General features: G+C 53.7%; 2 protein-coding genes across 9 annotated transcripts in view; one reads left to right on the top strand and one right to left on the bottom strand.

Moving 5' to 3' along the window:
- The window catches only part of Gins2 (GINS complex subunit 2), an 8,690-nt gene extending 2,273 nt beyond the window's left edge, over window positions 1–6,417 (top strand). The window contains exons 3-5 of the mRNA XM_031341590.1: window positions 1,610–1,709; window positions 5,441–5,567; window positions 5,865–6,417. Of these exons, the coding sequence (XP_031197450.1) occupies window positions 1,610–1,709; window positions 5,441–5,567; window positions 5,865–5,990 (353 nt within the window). The 3' untranslated portion in view covers window positions 5,991–6,417. The remainder of the gene's footprint in view (window positions 1–1,609; window positions 1,710–5,440; window positions 5,568–5,864) is intronic.
- The window catches only part of Gse1 (Gse1 coiled-coil protein), a 360,758-nt gene continuing 342,240 nt past the window's right edge, over window positions 6,305–24,822 (bottom strand). For 4 of the 8 annotated variants that reach the window (XM_031341584.1, XM_031341582.1, XM_031341588.1 and 1 more), the window contains 13 exons: window positions 21,474–21,646; window positions 20,845–21,042; window positions 20,043–20,234; window positions 19,537–19,856; window positions 18,392–18,716; window positions 16,233–16,846; window positions 15,153–15,265; window positions 14,653–14,923; window positions 13,289–13,402; window positions 12,282–12,653; window positions 11,020–11,298; window positions 9,566–9,669; window positions 6,309–9,198 (listed from right to left, as the gene is read on the bottom strand). In XM_031341584.1, the coding sequence (XP_031197444.1) occupies window positions 9,064–9,198; window positions 9,566–9,669; window positions 11,020–11,298; window positions 12,282–12,653; window positions 13,289–13,402; window positions 14,653–14,923; window positions 15,153–15,265; window positions 16,233–16,846; window positions 18,392–18,716; window positions 19,537–19,856; window positions 20,043–20,234; window positions 20,845–21,042; window positions 21,474–21,646 (3,210 nt within the window). In that variant the 3' untranslated portion in view covers window positions 6,309–9,063. Of the gene's footprint in view, window positions 9,199–9,565; window positions 9,670–11,019; window positions 11,299–12,281; window positions 12,654–13,288; window positions 13,403–14,652; window positions 14,924–15,152; window positions 15,266–16,232; window positions 16,847–18,391; window positions 18,717–19,536; window positions 19,857–20,042; window positions 20,235–20,844; window positions 21,043–21,473; window positions 21,647–24,822 lie in introns of all 8 variants that reach the window. The other 4 variants (XM_031341587.1, XM_031341586.1, XM_031341585.1 and 1 more) reach the window with 3 other exon arrangements.

The following is a 24,822-nucleotide window of genomic DNA, read 5'->3' as shown; positions in this document are numbered from 1 at the left end:
GTTTTTTGAGACAGGGTTTCTCTGTATAGCCCCTAGCTGTCCTGGAACTCACCCTGTAGACCAGGCTGGCCTTAAACTCAGAAATCCGCCTGCCTCTACCTTCCAAGTGCTGGGATTAAAGGCGTGCGCCACCACTGCCCGGCTCCCTATTTCCCAGTCTTAAAAGTCATTATTGTGGCTGGGCAGTGGTGGCAAGCGTAGGACAACTTGTTGAGGAGCGGGTTCTGGCTTTCCACAGTGTCCACCTTCATCAGGCTTGGTGACAGGCTCCTTTATCTACGGAGCCATCTCTCCAGTTCCCCAGGTTACTTCTCATTTTGTACTATTTTGAATAAGATTGTTAGAATTTTCTCGTCTGAGTCTTTCTGTAGCTAGGTGTTTCTCTTTGGTTTGTTGAGACAGGGCCTTGTGTTGCTCTGGCTGCTGCTTGTTTGCTGTGTAGCTGAGACTGGGTTTGAACTGATGATCCTCCTGCCTCCACTGTCCCTTTTGATGGGTTACAGGTGTCTGCGCCATGCCACCTGACTTCCCGACTTGCCTTTTCTTTTCTTAGGTAAACAGATACCTCCTGTTGCAGACTCTGTGGGGCTAGAGGACAGATGACTCAAGTTATAAGCTGCTGCCAGGCAGTCCTGCAGAGTATTGAAATATCAGAATCCTGCAGAACTGTAGATGAGATCACACTGTCCCACATCCTGGCCAGAGGTTTGGCCTTGCCAGTCTTTCTGATTGGTGGAGACACTGAAGAGATAGATGTGTTCTGTAATCTGATTCAAATGGTAGAAAGGAAAACAACTCCATGCAAGGGCCCAGTTCAGTGCTGGGCCTCCTCCCCAGCGTGAGGTGCTGCAGGAACAGCAAAGCTTTCGTGGAAGTGGGGGAGGCTGCTTGCTGCTGGTCTGCATGTGCTTTTGAGGGAGCAGTAGTAGGCTTTCCTGAAGGTCTGGGTGGAGCAGCTGCAGCTAAGGCCCAGCTGTGGCTGGAGGCTTAACTCTTCTTGGATAGAGTCACTCTTTTCTGAGGTTGGCAGAACACAGGATAGAAAGAGGGCCCAGGGTATGGTCGGAGCCCGCTGCCTTCTTGAGGAAGCTAGGATAGCTGTCTAGGTAGAAGTCATGTGGACTGTGGGACATACAGTCAGGAGTTGGTGTGTTGGATCTCCAATTAGACAGGATGAGATGGTAATAAACCTAGTGAATGGAGAGGACTCGCCTACAGAGCTCTGGACCCCAGCACTGATAGGTCATGGAAAATTGACTTTGGGAATAAGTAGAGGGCAGTTAGGTTAGAACAAAGTCCATAGGTAGTGGTGACAGCTCTTCCTGAGATGGGTTTGCAAGGCTTTGAGTCATCTAATCCATGGCACGAATGTCCGTCCCCATGTTGTTTTTATGCAATGCACATGCTTATTGGCCATGTGGGCAATACCAGCACCTGGTCAAATTGTAAGGTTAAAACCTTGTTCTCATTCAGGTAGATTTCTGAGTTTGAGCCCAGGACAGCCAAGGGATGGATACACAGAGAAACCATATCTTGAGAAACAAAAACCAACCAAAGTGTTTTCTCTTCCTTATGGTGATGGTGAAACATCCTGACCTCTATATTTCAGAGAAACTAGAACAGATGCGAGATGAGGAGCGGAAGGAGGAGACATTCACGCCAGTGCCCAGCCCGCACTACATGGAGATCACGAAGCTCCTGCTGAATCAGTGAGTCTGCGCATGGGTCAGCGCGTACTCTCCATGGCCCCCAAGTCTCCTCCTCCTTCCCTGCCCATTCCATGGTGGATCTGGAGGAAGTGTCTGTGCAGGGTGGCCTCTCTGTTCTCTCCTGTTCCTTCTCTCTCCTTGGATTCTTACATTACAGGCCTGTCACTTGTCACTGGGTCGTAGTATGGCCGCTGACAATCTAGCAGCAGCCTCTTCTCTAGGTGCATGAGCTTCATTTAATTCAACTTTCCCTGAAAGTGTATGGATCTGGGTTCCCTGTGTCTGTCACAGGAGTGGTCAAGGATGTCATGTGGGCGTTAGTCCTGAGCCATAGAGATAAATGTGCCATGGTAAGCCCTGGGTTTGAGTGTCCGTATCTGACCCAACTTGGTCTTCTGGTTTATTCTCCATGTGGTGGGCGGGCTACCTGGTGCTGCCCTGTCTGCAACTCTTAGCCTTTCTAGCTTCAGTCTCTAGTCAGTGCTCACAGCAGGTGCCCTGCCCCCATTTCTCACTGCTCTCATTTGCTCTCAGTCTGTATTTTTATGATCCCAGTGGTCTGTCTGCTGCAGAACTGGTTTGTTTGCTTGATATGGAGTCTCACTACATGGCCTACATTGGTCCTGAAATCTGGGCTTTAGTGGTCCTCTTGCTCCAGGTCTTCCTGGCCTAGGGTCTGTAGAGCTCTGCTCTGGCATTTGCCGGAGTGCAGTTTTGTAGTCTTCCATGTGTCTATGCCATCGTGCCCACTGTACTAGATGGGCAGGAAGCCTCACACAGGGTTATTGAATGAAAGCAGATGCTCAGACCTAACTTAGCATCCGTCTGGACACTGCCCCCTTCAGCTGGTGCGGGAGCAGAACTGGCACCAAGGTCAGAACTGTGCTGGTCGCTTAGAGCAGCTGGACAGTAGGACCTGTGTCACTGCTCCTTCCAAGAGCAGTGCTCCTTGAGAGATGGGAGGCTGTAGGGCAGCTATAAACATGGTCATTTAGGCCTGAGTTCCCATTTGGCTAAGAGAACAATGTGACCCTGTGAACTAGTCATTAAATTACCACACAGTCAGTGCCCTTGGGAGTCCATAGGACACAGCAAGGCCAGGGTAGGCACGTAAGGAACACAAGGTTGAGGACAGCAGAATGTCTCAAGGAGCAAAGAGAGAGCAGCAGTAGGAGGAGCTGTAAGGCACTGTGACTCTGTGTGCTTGAGGGGTTGGGGATCGATGTGGGCACACAATGGGCCATGGGCTCTGTGTTTATGGGGAAGCCCAGGGAGCTCGTGTCCTCAGAGGTCTGTGAGAGACTGGCAAAGTGAGGGGGGGGGGACAGTGCTGGGAAAGGAGAGAATCTTGATGCATGACTGAGAACCAGACTGTTGCTCCTAGTACAGAGGACTGTCTCTGACGAGTGTGTATTAGAGACTTTACCAAGAACCTTAGGTCATTAGGGATGGCTGTACACTTTTAATCCCAGCACTGGGAAGGGTAGGGGATAGGGACAGATGAGTTACTGAGTTGCAGTTTGGTCTACTTTAGGAGTTCCAGGCCACCTTGGGCTATACAGTAAGACCGTCTTTTTTTTTTTTTTTTTTTTTTTTTTTTTTTTTTTTTTTTTTGCCTGCATGAGGGAGTCAGATCCCCTAAAACTAGGAGTTCCAGACAATGGTGAGGCTGCCATGTGGGTGATGGGAATTGAACCCAGGTCCTCTGGAAGAACAATCAGGGCTCTTAACCACTGAGCCCTCTCTCCAGCCCTCAAGAACCTGTCAAAAACCAAAACAAAACCTTACTGTATAATTTATCTGGCTGAGGAATGCAATTAAAAATGTTTTAGCCAGCCAGTGGTGGTGCAAGCCTTTAATCCCAGCACTTGGGGGCAAAGACAGGGAATCTCTGAGTTTGAGGCCAGCCTGGTCTACGATTCAAGTTCCAGGACAACCAGGGCTACACAGAGAACCCCTGTCTGGAAAAATTAAAAATAAAAATTTAAAAACAATTTGTTTTTGGCGTACATGTGTTGGCATGATGTGCACAGGGAGGTCCAAGGACAACTTTCAGGAGTTGGCTCTCTCCTGGCACGTGGTTCAGACACTGAATCTAGGTTGTCGGGGTTAGCCACAAACACTTTGACATGCTGTGCTGTCTCACTGGTCCAGGAACCCAGTTTTCCTTTGTTCTGTAGTTCACTTGATGAAGATGTGGAGTTCTTTGTTCTCAGCTGTTCTGTTCCAAGCCTAAAATCTAAATGCTTGTGTTCATAATTCAGTTCCACTGCACACACACTCCACCACAGATTTGCCTACGACTCCTGAGCTGGCTGGCACCGGAGGCTGTAGCTCAGTCCAGAGCACCTAGTGCTGGGCTGCATGAGTCTGCCTCTGTCTCCTGTGAACTCCTTCAAAGGGTGGCTTCACGTATGTCCTGAGGGAAAGTTGTCACTAACTGCTGACCTTACGCTCTGTAGACACGGCTGCCGTGTGGTTTTTGTGCTCCCCACAGTGGCAGTCCTGTCTCTCAGCCTTTTGTGAGACTAGAAATACCACTTAAAGGGCTTAGCACGGAGCTTGCCCTCCTCTTCCTGGTGCTGATGGGTAGTAAGCCTGTGTCACTGGTAAAAACCAGAGGATCTGCTGTTCTGAGCCAGCCTCCGTGCCAACTTGAGATGAAGTTACACTGCACAGGCTGTTGTTATCCTGAAGGGAGTGTCCCCACTGTCCAATTTTTCAGTGTTCATTTAAAGATACATTTTATTCCTTTTTAACTACATGTGTTTGTGTCTGTGGTTATGTGTGTGTAAGTGCAGTGTCCAAGGAAACAGTGCCCAAGAGGGTATTGGTTCTTCAGGAGCTGGAATTTCAGGCGGTTGTAAGCTGCCCCATGTAGGTTTCTGGGAACCGATTTGGGTCCTTGTGAGAGCAGCATGTGCTCCTAACTGCTGAGCTGTCTCTGGGCCCTCCAGTGTGTTATTATCTAAAAGGCTTATACTATACTGCATATCCAGGTGTTCTGTCTCAGCCTCCCACATGCTGGGATTAGTTTCCACTCCTGGCTTTCAGAATGTCCCGGTCAGCTCTGTCATTCTGGGTAGCCACTGGCCATGGCTAGAAGGAATGAAAGCCCGTGGCTACCAAGCTTACCTGCAGACATCCTAACCCAAGAAAAGAACAGAGCCCCAGTTTTCTCTCAAGTCTGTGAGAGGTTCCCCTGACCCCCTTTCAAACAGGCTCTCTATGTATCCTTGAACTTCTGATTCTCTGGCCTTTTGAGTACTAGGGTTACAGTCATGTGCTTGAGCTTTTGTTTTGTTTTGTTTTTGTTTTTTCGAGGCAGGGTTTCTCTGTGTAACCCTGGCTGTCCTGGAACTCACTCTGTAGACCAGGCTGGCCTTGAACTCAGAAATCCGCCTGTCTCTGCCTCTAAGTGCTGGGATTAAAGGCATGCGCCACCACCCAGCTTGAGCTTTGTTTTTAAAGATTTGTTTATGTGCATGTGGCTGTGACTGTCTGCACATGTTCAGGGTCCACAGAGGCTAGGATGCATCATATCCCTTGGTATAGCAGTTGTGCGTTGCCTGATGGATGCCGTCAGTGGAACTGGTATCCTCAGGAAGAGCACAAAGCGCTAACTGCTGAGCTGTCCTTCCCCTGTGCTGTTGTTTGAAGCAGCCGTTTCTGCCTGTCCCCAGTAAACTTGCTGAGTGCCTCTGTATTTTTACCTCTGTCTGTATCTTCAGTGCGTCTGACAACATCCCGAAAGCAGACACCATCAGGACACTGATCAAAGATCTGTGGGACACACGCATGGCCAAGCTCCGGGTTTCTGCTGACAGTTTTGTGCGGCAGCAAGAGGCACATGCCAAGGTAGGCATGGCTCTCCTGTCCCTGCCCGGTGCCAGTGGGCACTGCCAGCCAGTGTGACTGCTTCCCAGGGAGTTGTCAGGGCATGCTGCCTGCTCAGCCATGTAAACAGGGATTTGAAGCTGTGCTTTGAATAGTAACTCAATGGGACTTGGGGCTATGGCTCTTGTGAGAGCCTGCCTAGTGTCCACAGGGTACTGGGCTTCCCCCTCAGTACCAGGAGTAAACAACTCACTGTTCAGCAGTCTAGCTTTTTCTTAAAGCCAAGACTTGCTCTGCTCACTTGCTTTTCTGTTTCAGCTGGACAACCTGACCTTGATGGAGATCAACACCAGCGGGGCCTTCCTCACCCAGGCCCTCAAACACATGTACAAGCTCCGGACAAACCTCCAGCCCTCTGAGAGCTCGCAGTCTCAGGACTTCTAGCCAGACGCCTCTGGTCTGCAAACCTTGCTGTGTGCCGTGTGTGATGGAATGTGGGGAGAGGGTGTGGAACACTGGTGGAACGGTGACTTTGCTGCTGCTCAGTTTTGTCAGAAGCCAGCCATACTGTACGTAAATTCAACTCCATGGAATGGAGAAGCCGCCAGCTTTTCTCTTCCGCCCAAGGACTGTACTTCAAGCACAGCGAGTGTTCCGGCCAGCTCAGTTCAGCTCAAGTGTCTTCAAGCTTGACCTGTGGAAAGCTGTATATAGTTGAGGCTGGGGATGGTGCTGATACAGAAAGACTTTCGTCTTAACATGATTTAGGAAGATTTTATTTTTGGGATGTCAGAAATTACAGCAATATATTCATAAATACCTAATTACTACATTCAACAAATAATATTACAATACAGTTAATTCAAACAAGTACACTTAGAACGGGTTTAATTTCACAGCATCTAAACTGCCCCCAGAGCGACCGAGGCACCCGTCCTCCTCCCTCCTGCCTGGGTCTGGGTCAGAGGCCCCAGCAGTGAGGTGTAGGGCACACACAAGTACGGAACCAGTGAGATGCCTCCTCAGGTCAAGGCAGCCTCTAGGGTTGAAGTTAAGCACTGGATCAGACAGTGGGGACAGGCTACGGCAAGTCGTGAAGTCAAAGCTTGCGTACTTGAAAGAGTACAGACGGCTGCTATAAGTGGCTAATGCACACCTTAGAGGTGCTGAGCCTGCTGTGCAGGCCATCTCCATGCTGGGGCCTGGGCAGCTGAGGGCAGGGGCGGGAGGCATCTAGTTTGCAATTCAGCTTAGCTGGTTGAGACTCTCAGTGCTGTGAGCCTGGCTGTGGACCCCCCACTGTTAGGGTGGGGCTTGTTCTGGATGCCCTAGCGGTACAGTCTGGTGTGATGGTGCGGGTGGGTGTTTTTAAGATCACCATGTACCGAAGCGTTGACAGCCCTCTCACGGTCACTCATCTGTGATGGTGGCAGGTCTCAATTACATGAGACAAGTATTTTTAAAAGATCTGATCAGTCATCCGTCACAAGCTTGGTGCATCCCAACTGGGACAGATGGCAGCTATCACTTGCAGGTGGAGTGGGAGACATAGTCAAGGGCTGGGATTTTCACATACATGCTGATTTCACAGTCCAGCCTAGAGCAGAGCTGTAGCAGAGAAAGGCTGGAGGGATCTTCAGGGATGGTGTGGTACCTGGGAGGGGGCCACTGTGGTCTTTTTGGGCTCTAAGACTGTGGGATAGGAAGAATGCCGTATGTGGGCTGTGGCCACTTTGCTGGCTTGTACCTGGTTCTGATTGTCACTTTATTTACTTAATGAGCATGGGAATAATTCAGTCTCCAGACACTAGAGGTGGCCCTAGGAGCTCCAGGGCAGGCAAGGGCATTGGGAAAGGCCACAGGCATTGCTAGTTAGTAGCTCAGCTGACCTGGGAGGGCATCACTTGCTGTGGATCGCATACTCAGCCAGGGAACTCCTGTGGGATGATGGAAGAGACTGTGCGTATCTTAAGGTATGGGTTCTACCTCTCCCAGCAGTTATTACCAAGCAGAAGCTTCTAGCCATGGGGTGGACTTAGCCTGGGAAAAGCACTGAGCGCAAGCAGCATTTAACTGGGAAGTTGGGCAGTACTTTTGGCCCAGGGTGTGCCTCTGCTCTCCTTTGGACCATCTCTGACTGGCTGTGGGCAGAGGAAGGCGCTCTGCTGGCCACTGATGGTTCTGGTGGCACTTCTGTGTCTGAGTCTGCTGATGAGAAGATTCTTGACAGGCAGGTGGAGCAAGGGGTTGGGGTGGAGCAGGGATGGGGGACAGATGTCAGCCAGCTGCTCTGTACAGCCACTGAGGCTGGTGGCTAAGGGTAGGCTCAGCCTCCTCTCCCCTCCCTGATGGAGGACAGTCACAGGCTCTGGCAGGAAGAGGTTCTCTTTCAAGTTGGTCAGCCCTGACTGAGGTGTTGGGACTGGGAAGGAGACCCCTCAGTGCTGACCTTTCTGCCAGAGCTGTGTCTGTCTCGGGAGCTCAGCTCCCCCAGAGCTTTGCCAAGTCCCTGCTGCACATGATCATCATGCCCTGGACAGCAGGCCAGCCCTAGGCGCCCCCTCAGCCCTGCTGTGTGGGATGCTGCACAGGTGAGCTCTCCTATTTCCTAGAACTTCAGCATTTTAACATTCTGACCAGCAGCAGTACAAACACTAAAAGCAAGGTTTTCTTTTCTTAAAATCCAGAAAAACAAAAACAGAAAAACAAAGGAAACCCCCAAACAGGAAAAACAAACAAAATTCCCCAAACCACATATTAAAAATGGCAGGCTTTTTATAACAATAATTAAAGTAATAAAAACATACAAAACTTTTGTTTTTTTTTTTTAATATATACACAGTACAAGGCTGAAGCACCTTTGACTTTTCTCTCAAAACGTACGTTTGTATGAAAACACCACACACGGCGGTAGCAATCCAGTGGGTAGGCTATCTGTGGACAGCTCCACGCATCTTCCCCAAGGAAAACAAGGTACTTTTGGGTGTGGGTTTGCCTCTTTTCCTAAGAGCCTTGACTAGCTTGTGTGCTCCCAGGACTGGCAGCTTTGATGATGATGCTCGCGGGAAGGCAACGGGACTGATGGGGAGCCCTTTGCTTGTACACACCCAGCCTTCCCGGCCCATTAGTCCCACTCCTGGGAGGAAGAGGTTAACCTCAGGGCCGCAGCAACAGCAAGCTGGGCTCTTGTGTGGCACAGCAACACCAGAAACAACCAGCTGGCTCTCTCCCTCAGCCACATGCACGGTGGGCGTCAGTGTCGGAGAAGGATGACGTGGGGGGAAGAGGAAATAACACCGACCTCAGAAAGAGAAACTGAGTCTTAGCTGAGACGGGCGCCTCAGTGACACTGGAGTCGAGGTGATCTCCTCTCTGGAGCCTGGAACCCTTCGCTTCATGCATGGCACGTTCTCAATTTGTAAGCTTCAAACCTCCCAGTGAAAAATATTAAATATTCAAGGTAATAAAATAGATAATATTTCTATACTATAGGTTCAGCCTAGTGCAAGGGAAACCGTCACCTCGGATATCCCTTAAAGTAGCCCCTAGGCCAGTGCATGGTGGGCAAGGCAAGGCACTTCCGCAAGTGGTCCAGCTCCGCCTGGAGCCGCTCCCGCTCAGAGACCATCTTCTGTTTCTGACTCCGAAGCTCCTGGGGAGAAGATGCATGTCAGAGCCATCTGTACATAGAGCAGCGTGAGTGGCCTCGAGAGAGGGCTAGAACATTCTTCCGACAACATGAGCTCCTAAAACTCAAGCTCTTAACCCCAGGTCTGGACCAGCCCTGCACTGGGGCCTCCTGGTGGGGGTGTGGCACAAGGGCTTCTCCTCAGATGAAATCTTTTTATTCCTAACACAAGATCTTAACTGTGTGTCTCAGGTTAATCCCAAACTCACAGATCTGTCTGCCTCCTGGGGACTGAAGCACGGCTACTATGCCTGGCACTAAGTTTTGATTTCTTAAGAGCAGACCCGCCCTCTCTGGGGGAACCTGTACAAAAAGCCCATGGCTGACTCACCGCCATGCTGTGAGAGAGCTGTTCTGCAGTCAGGCTGAGGCTGTAGTTTTGTGCCTCCAGCCGCCGGCACTGTGTCTGTAGCACCTGCCGCTCCAGGTTTTGCTCTGAAAAGACAAGAGGTAGTGATGTATCATCTTTGTATGAGGCTGTGTGTCTTCAACCATGCAGCGTGTTCTTAGCTGCACCAATGCGTCTGGGCATGACCACCCCCGTGCAGGGAGAAAAACTGGGAGAAACTGATATCAGTGGCAGAGGCAGAGAAAGGCCAGAGTATCCTTGATTCGCTGAATCTGTTTCACGGAGACACTACCACACCGAGTGCTTTGGCTAATGAAGGACAGACACTCGTCTACGGTGGAGCAATCAAAGCAGGAAGGGAAAGAGAGGAAGATAAACCTGACAGAGGAAGAAAGCTTAGGTTGCCTCAACTTTCACAGCCAAGACAGGAGCTTTGCCATCCAAGTCCCAGGCGACACAGTGACAAGGATAGAAACAGTTTATGTTCTGATTCACCTGGGGAGGGCTGGGCACAACCACACAAGAAAGCTATGCTCATGTCTGCTGTGGAGAGTGAGCCATAGGGGACGGGGTTCGACAAGATCCTGACATTTAAGTGAGCTGCCAACACACAACAGATGTGTCCTCAGAATGACAGGGACAACACAGGGAGGGGTCCTGGTGGCCTTCAAAAGACCCCACACCCAGGAAGGGAGCATTTCCATACATTCCCTTTGAGATGCTACTGGATTCCATTTCTGCAGGATAGATTCCAGTAGAGGAACAGTGAACAAACGGCAAATCCAACAATCCCAAAATGTGGGAGAGGGGAGGGTGCCCTCTGAGGAAAGGCAAGCTCGAGTAGGTGCTTCCACTCTGGTGATCTCTAAGTTCATCAGTTGGTATCTAGTTCAAAATGTCTTTCAAGGTTCAGTAGCACATGCCTATGATCTCAGCACTCAGGAGGAGCCCACAAGTACTAGGGGAGCCTGGGCTACAAAGTGAGAACCCTGAATTCACGTGCCGTACTTATGGCTTTAGTAATTAAATAATATGCCAAAAAAGAAAGGGAAGGTATGGGAGAAAGGATGCTGCACTAGGCTACCTCCAAGTACAGGGAGACGGGCCACGGAGTTGTATACAGTAAACAGGTGCCACCACCTCTCTCTAGGACTGTCCGTGGAGGCAGTGGAGCAAGGGATGTGTGGATGTGCAACTCAGGCTTAGTCAAAAACACCTAGAATCTTCAGTGTGGGCTCACAGCATAGTGAGGTGATTAGGACCGGCCAGGGCTCAGCTATGTGTGGAAACCAAGCAACATTCTGCCACGTCCCACCCAGCAGGGCTCGGGGCGCAAGAAAATCAATGTCTTAGCATGGTGACTCAAGCAGCCCTAGACTGGCAGAAATCTAGAGTAGACCAGTCGGATTTAATTACCGATTCGCACAAACCCCTACCTTCTATGTGTTCCTGGTAAGCTTCAAAGATTGCCTCAATCCCTTGCCACTGGCGCCTGGGGGCTTCCTCGCTGTCTTCCTCACTGTCATCTTCGCTGTCCTCCTCAGAGTCCTGGTCCGCCTCCTGCATAGGAGGGCCCTTCCTCCCCGTTGGGGGCTCCTGCTGTCCATTGTGCTGGGGCAAGGGGACCCTGCTGGAGGACTGCAGCTCAGGAATGTTGTAGTGGACTGAAGCGTCGACTTTGTGGTTCTGCTCTGCAGACAGCAAAGCCGAGCTCCCTGGGGAGAGGAAAATGGGGACCTTGAGGGGCAGGGGCTCAAATGAAAGCAACCCACGGAAACAATTGTCAGAGTTCCTATCCCACAGGGCACATTTAGCACAGCCTGGTTCATAAGGGCAAGAGTTGCTCCCTGAGCAGGGGCACGGATTGTTCCCTCCAACGGGAGGTGCTTTAGCTCTGCTGGTGGCCTGTCCTGAATGCTGCCCAGTGATATGTCCCTTAGATGCCACCTGGAATAGCCCTTCCACCCCAAAGAGCAGGGAGCAGACGGCCTCTGGCCAAAGCTCACAACCAGCTAATACTTCTCCAGGAGGGTCCCCTCACAGGCTAGGCATGGAGGCCAGAGGTCAACACTGATGGCTTCCTCTATTGCTTTCCTGTCCTGTTTAGTCTGGCTGGCCTGCAAGCTTCAGGAATCAGTCTCTGCCTCTATTTGGCCACCCTAGCTCTCACTTTTGCTTCCTGGGCCCTGGCAGCAGAGTCAACTCAGCTCAGCCTTCACAGTGTGAAGCCCTTAGATACAGACTGGGCATGGTTAGTCGAGTTTCCCTGCTGGGTTCTCCCTCTCTCGCTCTCCCTCTCTCTCTTAACATACACACACACACACTCTACCTGGGAGAGTGGGGCAGGAGAACCCGCTGTCCCTACATTCACTGGGCCCTGGGTGGTGGGCCCTGGGCGGTAGGCCCTTGGCAAAGACCCAGATCTCAAGTGAGCCCATTCGGATTCTGGGAAAGCCACAGTGGCGGGCCGTACATACACGGAAGACACTTTGGCCTTACTGAATTGTCATTTGCTAACTGTCCCAAGTGTGAGCAGGTACATTAGGTCCTGCTACAAGCCGGGAAGTGACTGAGGCTGGCCTCTCCCCTCCCCAAATGCCTTCACATGTATTAAGGGTTAAGAGGTACTATCACCGTATGAATGGCCTGTGTCACCCAGCACTGTTAACAGGTGACATGGGACATGTGGCCCCATTACCTTTATGCTTCTGCAGAGCTTTCTGTGTGGACTGCAGTACGGACTCGTGGAATTGATGTGCAAACTCTTCTGCCATGAAGGGCTCCCAGGGCTTGCTCTTCCCGTTCATGCTGTGAGACAACGGCACAGGAATGTCCTTGGGCGCAGCGCCCCGGAGGTAATGAAGCATGCTCAGGCTCTTCTTGCCCCCAGGGGCCTCGCTCAGCCTGGCCTTCTCACCGCTGGGAGGAGCTGGCTCCTGGACTCTCAAGAGCTCTTGGGGCCGGAGCTGTTCCAGTCTCCCGGTCTCCGCGGCCTTTGGGACATCTGACAAAGAGGCAGGGACCCCGGTAGGCTGATCCGTCTCTAGAGGAGCTGGCTGTGTGGCTGGTTCTTTGAGAGACAGAAAATGAGGGGAATATTATGAACTGTGGAACAACAGGTGAACAGACCCTACTGATCTCTAGAGCTTACATTTGCAGAAAGACCCAGTGTGTGTGTACCCCATGTTAACACTGTGCATGAGGTTAGAGTTTGAGGAGTGTCCTGTTTAGCAGCAAGTCCAAGCTTGAATAGTTCCCAAGGGACAGGTGGGGGGAGAGAGAGAGCAGAGAGCGCTGAGAAGGTAGGAGTAACTTCATCCAAATCAGGGAGAGCAGGTGAAGACATGAGCTAGCAAGAGGCTGGACCCCAAGGATTCAGCTTTCTTCAACTGGAGAGCAGCAGAGAGGCAGAGAGAAAATAGGTGCTGGAGACAGTCTGGAGAGCTCAGGCAGGGCATTCGGCGGGCTTCGGACCCATCCTCTTGGGAAGTGATTGCTTGGAAGCCAGCGCCCTCCCCTGAACTTCACGCCCACTTTCCAATTTGCACTGTGTCCTAAGGCTTGCCTCAGCCAGGATGGAGAGAGATGGAGAGAAGCCCTGCTTTCAGTACGTCAAGTTCACTGTGAAGACGAGACTTCGAGTGCCACCTCTAACCCTGTGGCCCGAGCTACAGGACGGTGGCGGGTGGGGTGTCCTTCCCTTACCACTCAGGGAGATGGTAGGACTGTCCCTCGAAGAGTTTGTCACTGAGTCTGCTACTGCTGCCGACAGTGCTCTCTGCTTCATGGCACGGAGCATTTCAACAAGCCTCTCTTTGTCTGTGAGGAAAGCAGCCCCAGGTTAGCAGCACTTTGAGAGGGGAGGAAGGGCAGGGTCTGGCCGCCATGACTGGCAGGTACAAGCCCTTCACACCAACAGGCACCAAAAGCAAGCACCACACGGCGGGGCCAGCTGTGCAGATGGGAAGAAGTAGGTGACAGGACAGCTTGGCTGCAGACAGCCATGTCTGCAGCTCTGAGCAGTGGCTGCTTGGGGGTTTCCATGGTGACTTCCTTCTCAGCAGGTATCCTGATCTGAAGGCCAGGGATGGCCCCAACATAAGGGCAGAGACCAGGGAGGGAGCATGCTCCCTGCCTGTGGTCACAGCCATTTCCCACGAAGGAGCACAGACCCTACAAGTGTTCCACACTGCCAGTTTCTTGGCTCTTCCTGTCAACTCTGAAACTCAAGAGGCTTCGGTGCTGACGGCGTCCTTTATACATAAAGCCAGGTGAAAAATGAGGCTTGCAAACAACTAGGCGTGTGTCCAGGGGCTTGCGCTGGCAGTCAGCCCTTCAGTAACCCTTGCGTGAAAAGTGAGACCTCCACCATGCTTGTTAAAAGGGAAAAAGAAACCCCCCCCTCAATAAAGAAGCCTATCAGACCAACCAAAGAGCGGGAGCCACCATTTTCCTGGGAGTCTTCTAGAGGAGGCCAGTGCCCTTAAGGGGTATGAGGCTCACAGAACATGGCTGAGAACACGCCTCAGCCCAAGACGGTGTTGAGCCAATCAGGTAGCCTCAGCATGCCTCGGCCAGGCTGTGTCTTCTATACCGTGGATTCCAGTCCCAAGTCTCTTCTCCAGCATGGCCTTAGGGTACCAGACTGATCTGGAAGCAGCTTTTTGGGCAAGCAGTGCTTACTTATGTGGCCTTGGCATCTACAGACCACCCACGAGCTCACTCTCCAGGTCTGTTAGCATCAGAACAGTGCTCAGTACAGATCACTGGCGACCCCAAGAGGAAGAAGGGCCCGTGGTCTGCAAATCCTGAGCACCCCCTCTCAATCCCAGGGAAAAGTCCGGCAAGCACCCTGACCAAGTACAGGAGGATTGTAGGAGGGCTTGAGGGGCACTGCTGCCCGTACAGGAACATCAATTCTTCACACCCTAACAGGATATGTGCCAGAGCAGAGTGTGACAGAGACACCAAGGAACAAAAGCCTACTAGAGAGAGCCGAGAGGCCAACGCTAGCTCATGCTACCCAGGAGCACCGTGTCCTATGTGTGCAGGCCAGAGCAAGGCCGTACCTTTCCTCTTCTCTGCACTGATGTGTGTCAGGTTGAAGAAGGTCAGGAACTTCCTCTTCTCCTCAAAGTTAGGGCTGTTGTTCATCTCGTCGGGGCTATAGCGGGTGGACAGAGCCAGTCTGGGGGAAGGCGTCTGTCGCTTGCACTGAACGGCAGGTGGCGATGGGCTTCTCTCCCTCAGCATTCGCCTCCGCTTCCGGCGCTTCTGCGCCACCAGCTCCTCCTTCTGCTGTTGGGTGGTCAAGCCAAAAAGTTGCAAGAACTCTAGCTTCTAGATTGGGAAAGAAAATAAACGAGTGTTAAGTCATCACGCTGCCCTTCATACTGTGTTGTCATTGCCCCCTGGGGGTCTCGTGGTCCATGCAGTCCGACTCGGAGCTAGGGCACAGAGGAGCAGGAGTAATGGCCTAACGTGTCTGGAAGTCAAGAGGTAGGCCCAAAGCAGGGACCAACTACCCAGCCAGCCCAGAGCATGCCAGAGTTGAGGAGGGACCTGTTACCTCAGAGGACGTGTCCAGTTTGAGGGGTGGCTGCTCAGCCACACAGCGGAGGTGTGCCCTGACCTCTTCCTCATCGCTCTCGTCGTAAGAGTCATCGAGGTCATAGTAGTACCCTGATGGCAGAAATGGGTGCACTGAGCCAGGCTCAGAACCCAGGATGCTCCGTGGACACGTGCACCTGGGGGCATGGGAGTGAGACCGCTGGGCTGGGCCTGCAGGCACCTGTGAGGACCCTTGCTAAGAGGGCCTGGTTCTTTCCCATCTGCCTGGACACCTGCAGTGAGCTGGGGAAGCTGCCTGGGCTCAGAGCAGAGCATTCCTGACAAAGGCCTGGTGTCTGTGGCTTTGTGAGCATGCTGCCTGTGCTGTGACCCTCCCGGGAAGGCAGCTAAGAACCACAGAGCCCCCATTCCTTCTCAAGGTGAACTGACAGAAAAGCCGCAGCCAGGCCCCAAAGCCAGCATGACCTGCACTCCAGAAGCGACACCAAGACACTAAGAGGAGCTGGGTGCAACACCAGACAGGTCATATCAATTCAAGGAGACAGTCACCCTCAGTAGGCGTGGGCAGCCCCTACTGGCTCTCCTGACCTTTTTAGGACCTTAGGGAGCTGTCCCCTCCACTTTTGGGGGTAGAGACAGGAAGGAGATGCCTAATTCCAGTCACGGGCAGTGTCAGCTGCTGTCCCTTTCCCCTGGTGCATGTGCCCTCCCTCCACTGTCACTAGCCCATGCGAGAAGCCTTGCTGGGCTGTTCCTCTGTTAGTTAGCATCATGGTATTAGTATTTAAAGACACCTGATCAGCCTCCACCTATCACTTATCAATAACATGCCTGCAGTACTGCCTTGGCAGACAGGCCGTGACTTCCTATTCTGGGATAATGTGCCTCAATACAGAGATGGGCAAGGGGCCCTATAGGTGTGAGGTTCAGAAGTCTGAAACTGCTATCTGAAGCCAATTTTTAAAAACTGCACTGGAAGTTAAAATGGGAGAAGAGAGGCAAGCAGCTAGCACCAGCATCTCCCATACTGATGAACCGCGATTCCCAGGAAGGTTGGGACCCACTCAAGAGGCCAGACCTTTCTCCTGAGCCTCGCGCCGCCTGCGCTCCTCCAGGTCCAGTTTGCTGACCAGCCTCCGTCGCTGCTGAAGAAACTCATCATAGATGTACGCTGGGTCAGGGCCCCTCGCCGTGGGGTGGCAGTACGGTGAGCCTGGCTTCAGAGGCCCACTGACCTCCCCGAAGGGGGTTGCCTGGGAGAGTGAGGGCCGCTGCTGGCCCAAGATAGTCTGTGTTGATTTCTCAAGTTCAGCAAGGAAAGGCCCAGGTCCATGGGGAAAGGACTGAGGCTCCAGACTTCCTGTCTCCCGCGGCGGGGGTGGCGGCTGGTATTTGTCCAGTGGTGTGGCCTCACGCTTCCGGGGCTCCTCTGCCTTCTCTGAGCAGTAAACTCGCTCCACTTTCACCAGTGGCACGGCAGCCTGGCGGCTGGGCTCAAAAGCAGTCGGGTGGCTATGCAGAGAGTGGCTTTCTGCCCGCCGCGTCTCCAGGGCGTTGTCCATCAGAGACACTGGGTTCCAGAGGGCTGTGGGTACGGTGTGGTGCTGGGGCTTGGGTGAGATGAGGGGTGGTGGGCCACCAAAGTGCTGTGGGGGTTCACGGCTGCCCTGCTCATGCCGGTTTGGTCCTGGCCTAGAGAGAACATACCAAGCCATCGGTTTTGGAAGCAGACCTGCCTAACAGCCTCCCACAGAATGCCCAGGGTGGCTTGTTGGCACTAGACTGCCTGTTGGTGTGAACTCCAATGGGGAGAGGACTTCATCCTGCCTATCCGTAAGAAATGTTTCTTCCTGGGGATGAAGCTCTGATATCCCAGACACAGGATGGTGGTTGTGCTGCCGCCCTCCTGTGGTTCCTGTCAGAACTGCAGCAGCCCCAGAGCTCGGCTTGAAGGACTTTCTTTTCAGCTTGCCTTACCAGATGTGCAAAAAGCTTCCTCAACCTACTCTCTCTATTGCTCAGCCTTGCCCAGAACCCCTCACCCTTCACCACTCAGTCCACATTCTCCTCTAGGCCTGGGCAGGAACTGCATCTGCAAGCCTCGTTTTGCAGTAGACTACTACCGAGATCCACAACTGGTCAAAAGACAGAGGACAGGTGACTTTTAGGGACCCAGCCCTGACTGGTCCATCTACAGTGCAGGCCTCCCACGCTCAGGAAGCACCGTGGAAGACTGTCAAAGCCAATGTACCAGGACTCCTCTGGTAGGCAGTGCCATCTAGGTGTGACAGGGAAACTGCCACTTAAACAAGACTCCTATAATGACAGCACTTGCTGACATGCCAGCATGGGAAGAGCTTGAGACCGATGTGAGAGGGAGAGACCTCCAGGGACAAGCAGCCCGACAAGCTACCAAATCCCAAGTGGTCAGTCCTAAACACACGGACATAAAAGCAACACAAAATGGGCTCCAGAGGCTGCGCACACACACACCCACACACCCACACACACACCCACACACACACACCAATTACAGAAGAGGTCTTGAACTTGGAGGCACAGGAGGAGCTGGGGGCGGGTGGAGTGGGAAAACCCAAATACAGTACTTGTAAAACTCAAAAACTTAAAAAAAAAGCAGTTTTAGAGGTGTTTCCAAAACCAAGGGCAGGTCTATGGAGGAGGGGCCCAGCGGGCCACTGCTAGGCTCCTAGGGTCTTCCCGGTCTGGCTGAGGCACCATTTAACAAAGCTGCCAAGGCTGCCCCTCACTCCTGAGAGGCAGAGCACAGCCTTAAGCTCCCCTCAGGTTTAACAACAAGGGATAAACAATCACACCACATGCCAGAGCCAAGCATGCAATAGTTCCTAGCTATGCGGGGCATGTCCCCGACCCCTAATGCCCCATCCCGGTGGCAGCAAGTAGGGCCAGGCTGGTGTGGGAGCCCTAGCAGATGGCCCAGGAGCCAGAGGACTAGGACTTGATGGGAACCTTATGTCCAGCACAGAATGTTTACAATTAGTGAGGCCTCAGAGTGGCCTCCCTACAGCTGTGCAAGGTGTGGAGGGCCAGGGATGGGCACCTGGGGTACTTCTAGTTATTGCTCTTCTCAGATGCTCTCAGGGCTGGAGCAGGCCATGTAGATCAATAGCAAAGGAAAGGAGGACAGACGGGCAGACGGACGGACAAACTTTTGCACCAGCATCACTTGCCTCACGTGAGGCCCCACCCAGGACCCACCTGGTGCTCTCAGGCCTGTGCTCCGCCTCGGTGGGCACCAGGGGCCGCCCCAGGTCCAGGTGCTGCTCCAGGACCTGCTGCCGGAACTCAGACACCTGGGACTGGCGGTCTTCCTTCTCCTGCCGCAGGCGCCGCTGCCGTGCCAGCCACTTCTCTTCCTCATTGGTGCGCTGGATCAGCAGGGCCGTGGCAGCACTGCTTCCAGGCAGAGAGAAGATGCCATGGCTGGAGATGAGGCTGGGCACAGTGTGGTGTGGGGCAGGCACTGGGTGCAGAGGGTGCTGCACGGGCTTGGGTGCCTGCAGGCCCACGTCCTTCAGCTTCTCTGTGGGAGGAAACACTATCAATGTGGGGCGCCTGCACTCTTGCCCCTGCTTGCAGCCCAGGACTGAAGGAAACCGCCTCATCCTTGGAGAGAAGAGACATGGTATGTGTGGCCGGCGGAGAACAGTTATATGTTTTTAAGGACTCATGAGGGCCAGTTGTTAAAACAGCCATCTAAAAGCCGGGTGGTGGCAGCGCACGCCTTTGATCCCAGCACTTGGGAGGCAGAGGTAGGCAGATTTCTGAGTTCGAGGCCAGCCTGGTCTACAGAGTGGGTTCCAGGACAGCCAGGGCTACACAGAGAAACCCTGTCTCAACTCAAAAAACAAAACAAAACAAACAAACAAACAAACAAAGCCATCTAGGCAGCTCAACTACATAGATTTTCATGAAATATATTAGGTTTAGAACAAGATTGGGATGGCTCATGCCTGTGCTCCCAATGCTTGGGGGGCTGCTATAGGACCACTGCTGTGAATCTGAGTTATGCCTGAGTCCCAGGCTAGCCTTGGCTTTAGAATAGAACTCTGACACAGAACAAAAGTTCAGAATGGGGGTACTCAGTGGTGTGACCCTGGTTTCCACCATCACCGAGGCAAAGGGGCAAAGACCTACCAAGGTTCCACCAGCAGTGACAGCAACTGCCCTCCCTAGTGTCTTGGCCAGATACTCTTTCCATTCTGGGTGCACCCGTGGGATCGTGTATCCATCCAGGGTGCCAACAGCACACCTTTTCCCATTCTCGCCAGCATGGGGACGGCACCCCCTCACCCCCAGGGCAGGCGCAAGGCCTTTCCCTCCACACAGCTCAGCTCAGGTACCTGCTCGGGTTGGAGTCAGCTGTTCCGAGGGCTTGGGCCGCTCCTCGGTGGTATGACCTCGGAGTCCGTGCAGCTCGGCCACAGGCAGGAAGGTGGGCTCTAAGGCCTTGGCAGCCAGCAGCTCCTTCTCCCTAGCCCGCTGCTCCCGCTGCCGCTCCAGCTCCCGTTCCCGCTCCTTCTCCCGCTCGCGCTCCAGCTCCTTTTCCCTCTCCTTCTCCCGCTGCTCCCGTTCTCGCTCTTTCTCCCGTTCTCGGTCGGCCTCCCGTTCCCGTTCCCGCTCCCGCTCTCTCTCCCGTCGCAGCTCCTCATCCATTTGCAACCTGAGGGAGCACAAGCAGGGGCAGCGTGCTAAAGGGATGCACAGAAGGGGTAAGTCCATGCCCCAGCTCAAAGTGGGGCAACCATATGCAAGACTTTTTCCATCTCTCACCCACACACGAAAGCCAGGCCCTTTTGAGGGCCTGAAGCACACTTGACTGTCCTCCTATTGAAGACACACAGCTTACCTCTCTGCGCTGAGGCTGGACATCCGCTCCGAGTGTAGTGCAGCCAGGGACGAGTGGGAGAGCTCATGAGGGTAACGTACACCAGAGAGGTGCAGGTGCATCGCCGACGGGTGTAGTGGAGGCAAGGAGCCAGGGGTTGGGATGGGGTAGAATGGAGACCTTAAGGCTGACAGGCAATAGGAGTCATCCATCCTGTAGAGAGAGAGGTAGGACTGGTGTATGCCAAGGCAGGGGCCACAAATGATAAGCTTGCCTAGCAGATGCGAAGTGCTGAAGTGAATCCCTAGCACTACAGGAAAAAGACTGAGACCCAGGCAGGTAAGCGGGTGCTTCTCTGCTGCTCACAAGGGCTCAGCACAGCAGAAGCTGCACGCAAAGAGCACGTTCACGATCAGAGGCCACAAGGAACCAAACACATGGGCGCCTAGGACCTCCCGGACCATAGGTGATCAAGCAGAAGGGTGAACTGGCTGCAGGCAGGCCCGTCAGTCAGGCTAGGAGCTTCTTCAGGAAGTCGGCATAGCCTGACTCTCTCTGGGGTCTCCATCACACTGTCCAGGTATTATGCACTGTTAGTGGGAACTGGCTGCTGGGCATGGGTGGGAACTGGGGAGCAACAGCAGGTGGTACTGAGCCCATCCATCAGGACTCAACTCAGTTGGAGCTGGGGAAAGCAATATGGGACAAACCAGGCCTCCCTTGAGTGTCTGACCTCAACCCCTGGCAAACACCTGCCTGAACTGAGAGGTTCTATCTTGCTGAGAATAGACTTAGCACGCAGACAGTATGTGTGACGCCTCACCTGAAGGCCGGGTGGGGGAACGGGTGTGGGGCCAGATAGCTGGGGTGATAGTAGGCTGCAGCCGTGGCTGGGTCCAGGCCAAGCGGAGGCAAGGAGGACATGCGTAGGTCCTCAGCAGTGTGGTACGGCCGGAAGCTTCTTAGGTAGTCCTCAGTCACTGTGCTGGGGGGCACCACATGGTGCACAGGACGCTGGAGGCTATGGGAGGGGAGGCAGGTGAGCAGAGGTGACGTGCCACACCCCCTCAGCAGCTAAACGGCTGTTCCCACACCCTACGTCATCAAGCTCAGGTCCTGCCTCTCACTGAGGCACAGCCTGGCATGAAGCCCAGATTGCACAGACGGGAAGCTGCCCGCCCCTCAGACCGACTGGTCCCTTAAGGTCCCCACCAGTGGATACATATGCTAGAGGGGCTCTCTGTCCCCAGACCCAGAGGATGGGCTTAAATGTGGTTAGGACACTTGATGAAGTCTCAGCATGGGGTGGACCACAAGCTCAGATGGGGCCAAGGACCTCAGGCCAGATCAGGCCACAGAAGCTAACAGCACTCTAGCTACCTCAGCTGGTACAAGCTCTCAGGCCTGTCTGGAGCTACCTCGTGCCCTTCCTGACCCCAGCCTGGCACTTACTTGAGTGGTTGGAAGCGGGAGTCCTGTACAACTGAGCCGGGGGAGAGGCCAAAGGGGTAGGGGGTGCTGAGCAGGTGGGAGGGGATGGCGGGGCCCGCTGCCTTTTCCTGGGCGAGAGGGGGCTCCACTAGTAGACGCTCCCGACCACTGCTGCTGCCTCGTGAGCCAGAGTCCTGCGGGAAGAAGGCACAGAGGTCTTGGAGAGCCAGCCATATTCTAGAATATTCATATTCTATCCTCCCCCTAAATTTTTTTTAATCAAAAAAAAAAAAAAAAAAAAAAAAAAAAGCATAAAAGAGGTATTTAGGGAGAAAGCCTCATGAGCAGGTCTGGACCAAGGTCTACCAGGGCCTGGTTCAGCTCCCAGAGGAACTCAGCAAGGCCGGGAAAGCCTTAAGCACCATGGCTGCTGAATCCCAAGAGAAGGCATCTGTGAGGATCTGCAGGGCAGGAACCCCCACTTCCTATAGGCAAAATGGGGAGGTCATGGAGTCAGGATATACACACCCTGGGGCCCTGCACTTCAGGACAGAGCTTCCTCCAATATTCCAGCAGTGCCCACAGCTATCTGGACACTGCCAGCAGCTGGCATGGACCTATGGGGGGGACATCCATGCCCTTCAGGCATGAAGTGAGAGGTGGCAGTAGGGCGATTCCCACCTCACACTTTCTGTATAAACAGCCACAGCAGCACACAGCTGGGAGAAACCAGACTGAACAGCCCTGCCTGCCCGTCACCTGTGACTAGGGAGGAATCCTCAGGGCAAAGCAGAAAGGCACCGATGGGAACACGAAAAAGTCAGGAAGCCACCGTGAGGCGAGGGGAGCCCGAGGGCCAGGAGCCCCCTGGTACCACGTTGAGTCCCTTCCCTCCCTCAACACTGCAGGAGAAGTCCAGCACAAGCAGACAGCGGTACTCACTAGGGACAGGAGGTCCTCTGGCTGACACGGCCTGAACCCATGGTGTGACTGAAAGGCTCATGATAGCCAGCACAGTAACACTGACTGTCCCTGGAGACAGGCCTGCCAGCCCTTCCTGGACTACCTTAGCCTTGTGGTTATCCAAGCTGGTGGTGACACCCCTGGGGTCAGCCAACGTCACGGAAGCATATGTAGGCCTGAGGGGGTGGGGGGGCACTGCTGTATCGCCACTTAACCCTGTGTGCTTAAGTGTGCACAGCGAGAGGACAGCTTACCACAGTTCCTCCCTGCCTCCATTCTCACACAGCCTATACCACAAGCCCTCCTGCTCCCCACAGACAGCCAGCCACGATTAATTGAGGGAGACAGGCTGCTGATTGAATCTTTAATGAGCAGCAACATCTGTTTCCTTCCCCGGGTGCAGCAGCAGGCTGTCTCGGTTCCCTTGTGGGGTCCTCACCGGTTCATGACCTCTGACCTGCCCTCCTCAGGAGGAGCATTCACGCAGTATCATAAAAGTGGGGGACACACATCCTACCCACAGCAAGACAAACAAGGAGACTAGAAAAAAATGGCCATCAGGACACTGGGGGTGGGGGTGGGGGTGGAGCAGCATGCCCCACTCCATGGGCCTGTGGCCTCTCTGACTGAAGCCTGGCTAAACTAGAGCCAGAATCCAAGGAAATAGGTCATCTGCAGGCTAGGGTGCTGCTCGGTTAACAAGGAAAGAAAAAGCCATGGCGTGGTGGCTGCCCCAAGGCACCCTCCTGGCAGCGGCTGCTGCGGACAAGATGTCTGCAGAGCTGCTTGACACAGCTGCATCCACGAAAGGCAGTGGCTGAGGAGGAGGGAACTGTCATTCTCCAGTGATCAGAGCAAGGTCTCCACAGCTGGGCTGCTGGGACGTGCCCTTTAGCCTCAAAACAGACCGTTCTTCACTCATCTCTCACGCGGCTTTCACTGCCTGGTCACCCTGAGAAGGGCCCTGGAGCCACCACCCCCCTCCTTGACTCCCAACCAGTAGCTGTGGCCTCCAGAGGCCCCTAGTGACTCACGGCTACACTACAGGGAGAGCGCATCCCCTGCCCTCCTGGAAAGGATTAAACTCTCTTCTGAGCTCATCCACCGTGCTGTAGGCCTCCCTGGTGGCCAGCAGCGTGAACTGCTGGAGCGGAGCCATCGTGGCCCTTCTCTGGGTTACTAAACGTTTTCTGAGGCGGTAAGGATCCTCTGAGGATAGTGACAGGCTCCGGGCAGAGGAGTCACGAGGAAGAGGCGCCTGGAACCTCCCAGTTCTCCAAGGGGACATGCATGCGGTGTCTTGGACCTGGGCCAGGGGCTCTAGTCAGCGGAAGCTCCAGGCCCAAGGCAGGAACGGGAAGTGACCTCCTACAAGCTTCTCTAGAAGGAGCAAAGCCAGAGCCAGCCAGTCACCAGGCGAGCTGGTTGTCCAAGGGAGGGAAGCTATAAGGGGGGGTTTATATCAGCTGACTCATTCATTGTCTGAGGTCAAAGCTGAGCTCTGGGAGGAGTCCACAGACAGGAGGTGGTGGTGACAACTTTTCTGACTTCTCTCGAACCAGGACAGGGTGGTTCTAGGCTGTTCTGAGCTGATGGCACAGACAGGCTTCCTAAGGTAAGTGTGACTTCAGCCACAGGGGAAATGTGCCAAGGCCGGCCCCAAGCTTCAGTCAGGAGCCTGATGGATGCTACACACACTTTACTGGGGACCAGGGACACTAATCAGACTGGCAGGGCAGAATGAAGCTCACAACCTGCCTACCCTGCCCCGGCCAGGCAGAGGAGAGGAGCTCTCCTTCCCTTCCCCCTCTATCTTTGTGGTTTAATTAGTACTTCCTAGCAGTACAAACCCTCTGGGAATGGGGCTGGAGAATCCGGGGAAAGCCACAGCTGACAGCAGTTCTTAATTTGCAAGGCCCCCTCCGGGCGCCAGGCCAGTGGGAGGCCCAGCAGTACAGAGGAAGCTCTGGGGCAGACTCCTCCATTCCGGTCAGGTTATGGCCAGTTGGAGGCTACAGATGGGAGACCCCTCGTGCTGGCATCAGGGACTATCAGAGTTAGCCTACAGTCCTGCCTCTACTCCTCCAGAGCAGTGACAGCTTTTGTCTAGCTCAGATAGCACCTCAGGCACTTTATGGTGCTGTCTGTCTCCACCTGGTGCCTCTGGGTCAATCTGTCTCTGTAGACCCCTAAAGAAGTGATCAGGCCACCAGAAGATACCGTCTAAAAGGAGAGGGGCAGTCCTTGGATGGAGGGCCTCTGCAATCAATCCCTCCCCAGGTTTAGTGAGGCTTCTGGCCTCCAAGCAACGGTGTAGGTGGTACTCTGTCACAAGCCTGATGTAAGGACTACCTTAATCCTAGCATCTTCCAGTACTGGGTGTGTATCAAGCTCATCTCGAAGAAGA

Source organism: Mastomys coucha, unplaced genomic scaffold (assembly GCF_008632895.1).
Source record: "Mastomys coucha isolate ucsf_1 unplaced genomic scaffold, UCSF_Mcou_1 pScaffold22, whole genome shotgun sequence".
Taxonomy (NCBI): domain Eukaryota; kingdom Metazoa; phylum Chordata; class Mammalia; order Rodentia; family Muridae; genus Mastomys; species Mastomys coucha.
This window is presented reverse-complemented; position numbering and strand designations above follow the sequence as displayed.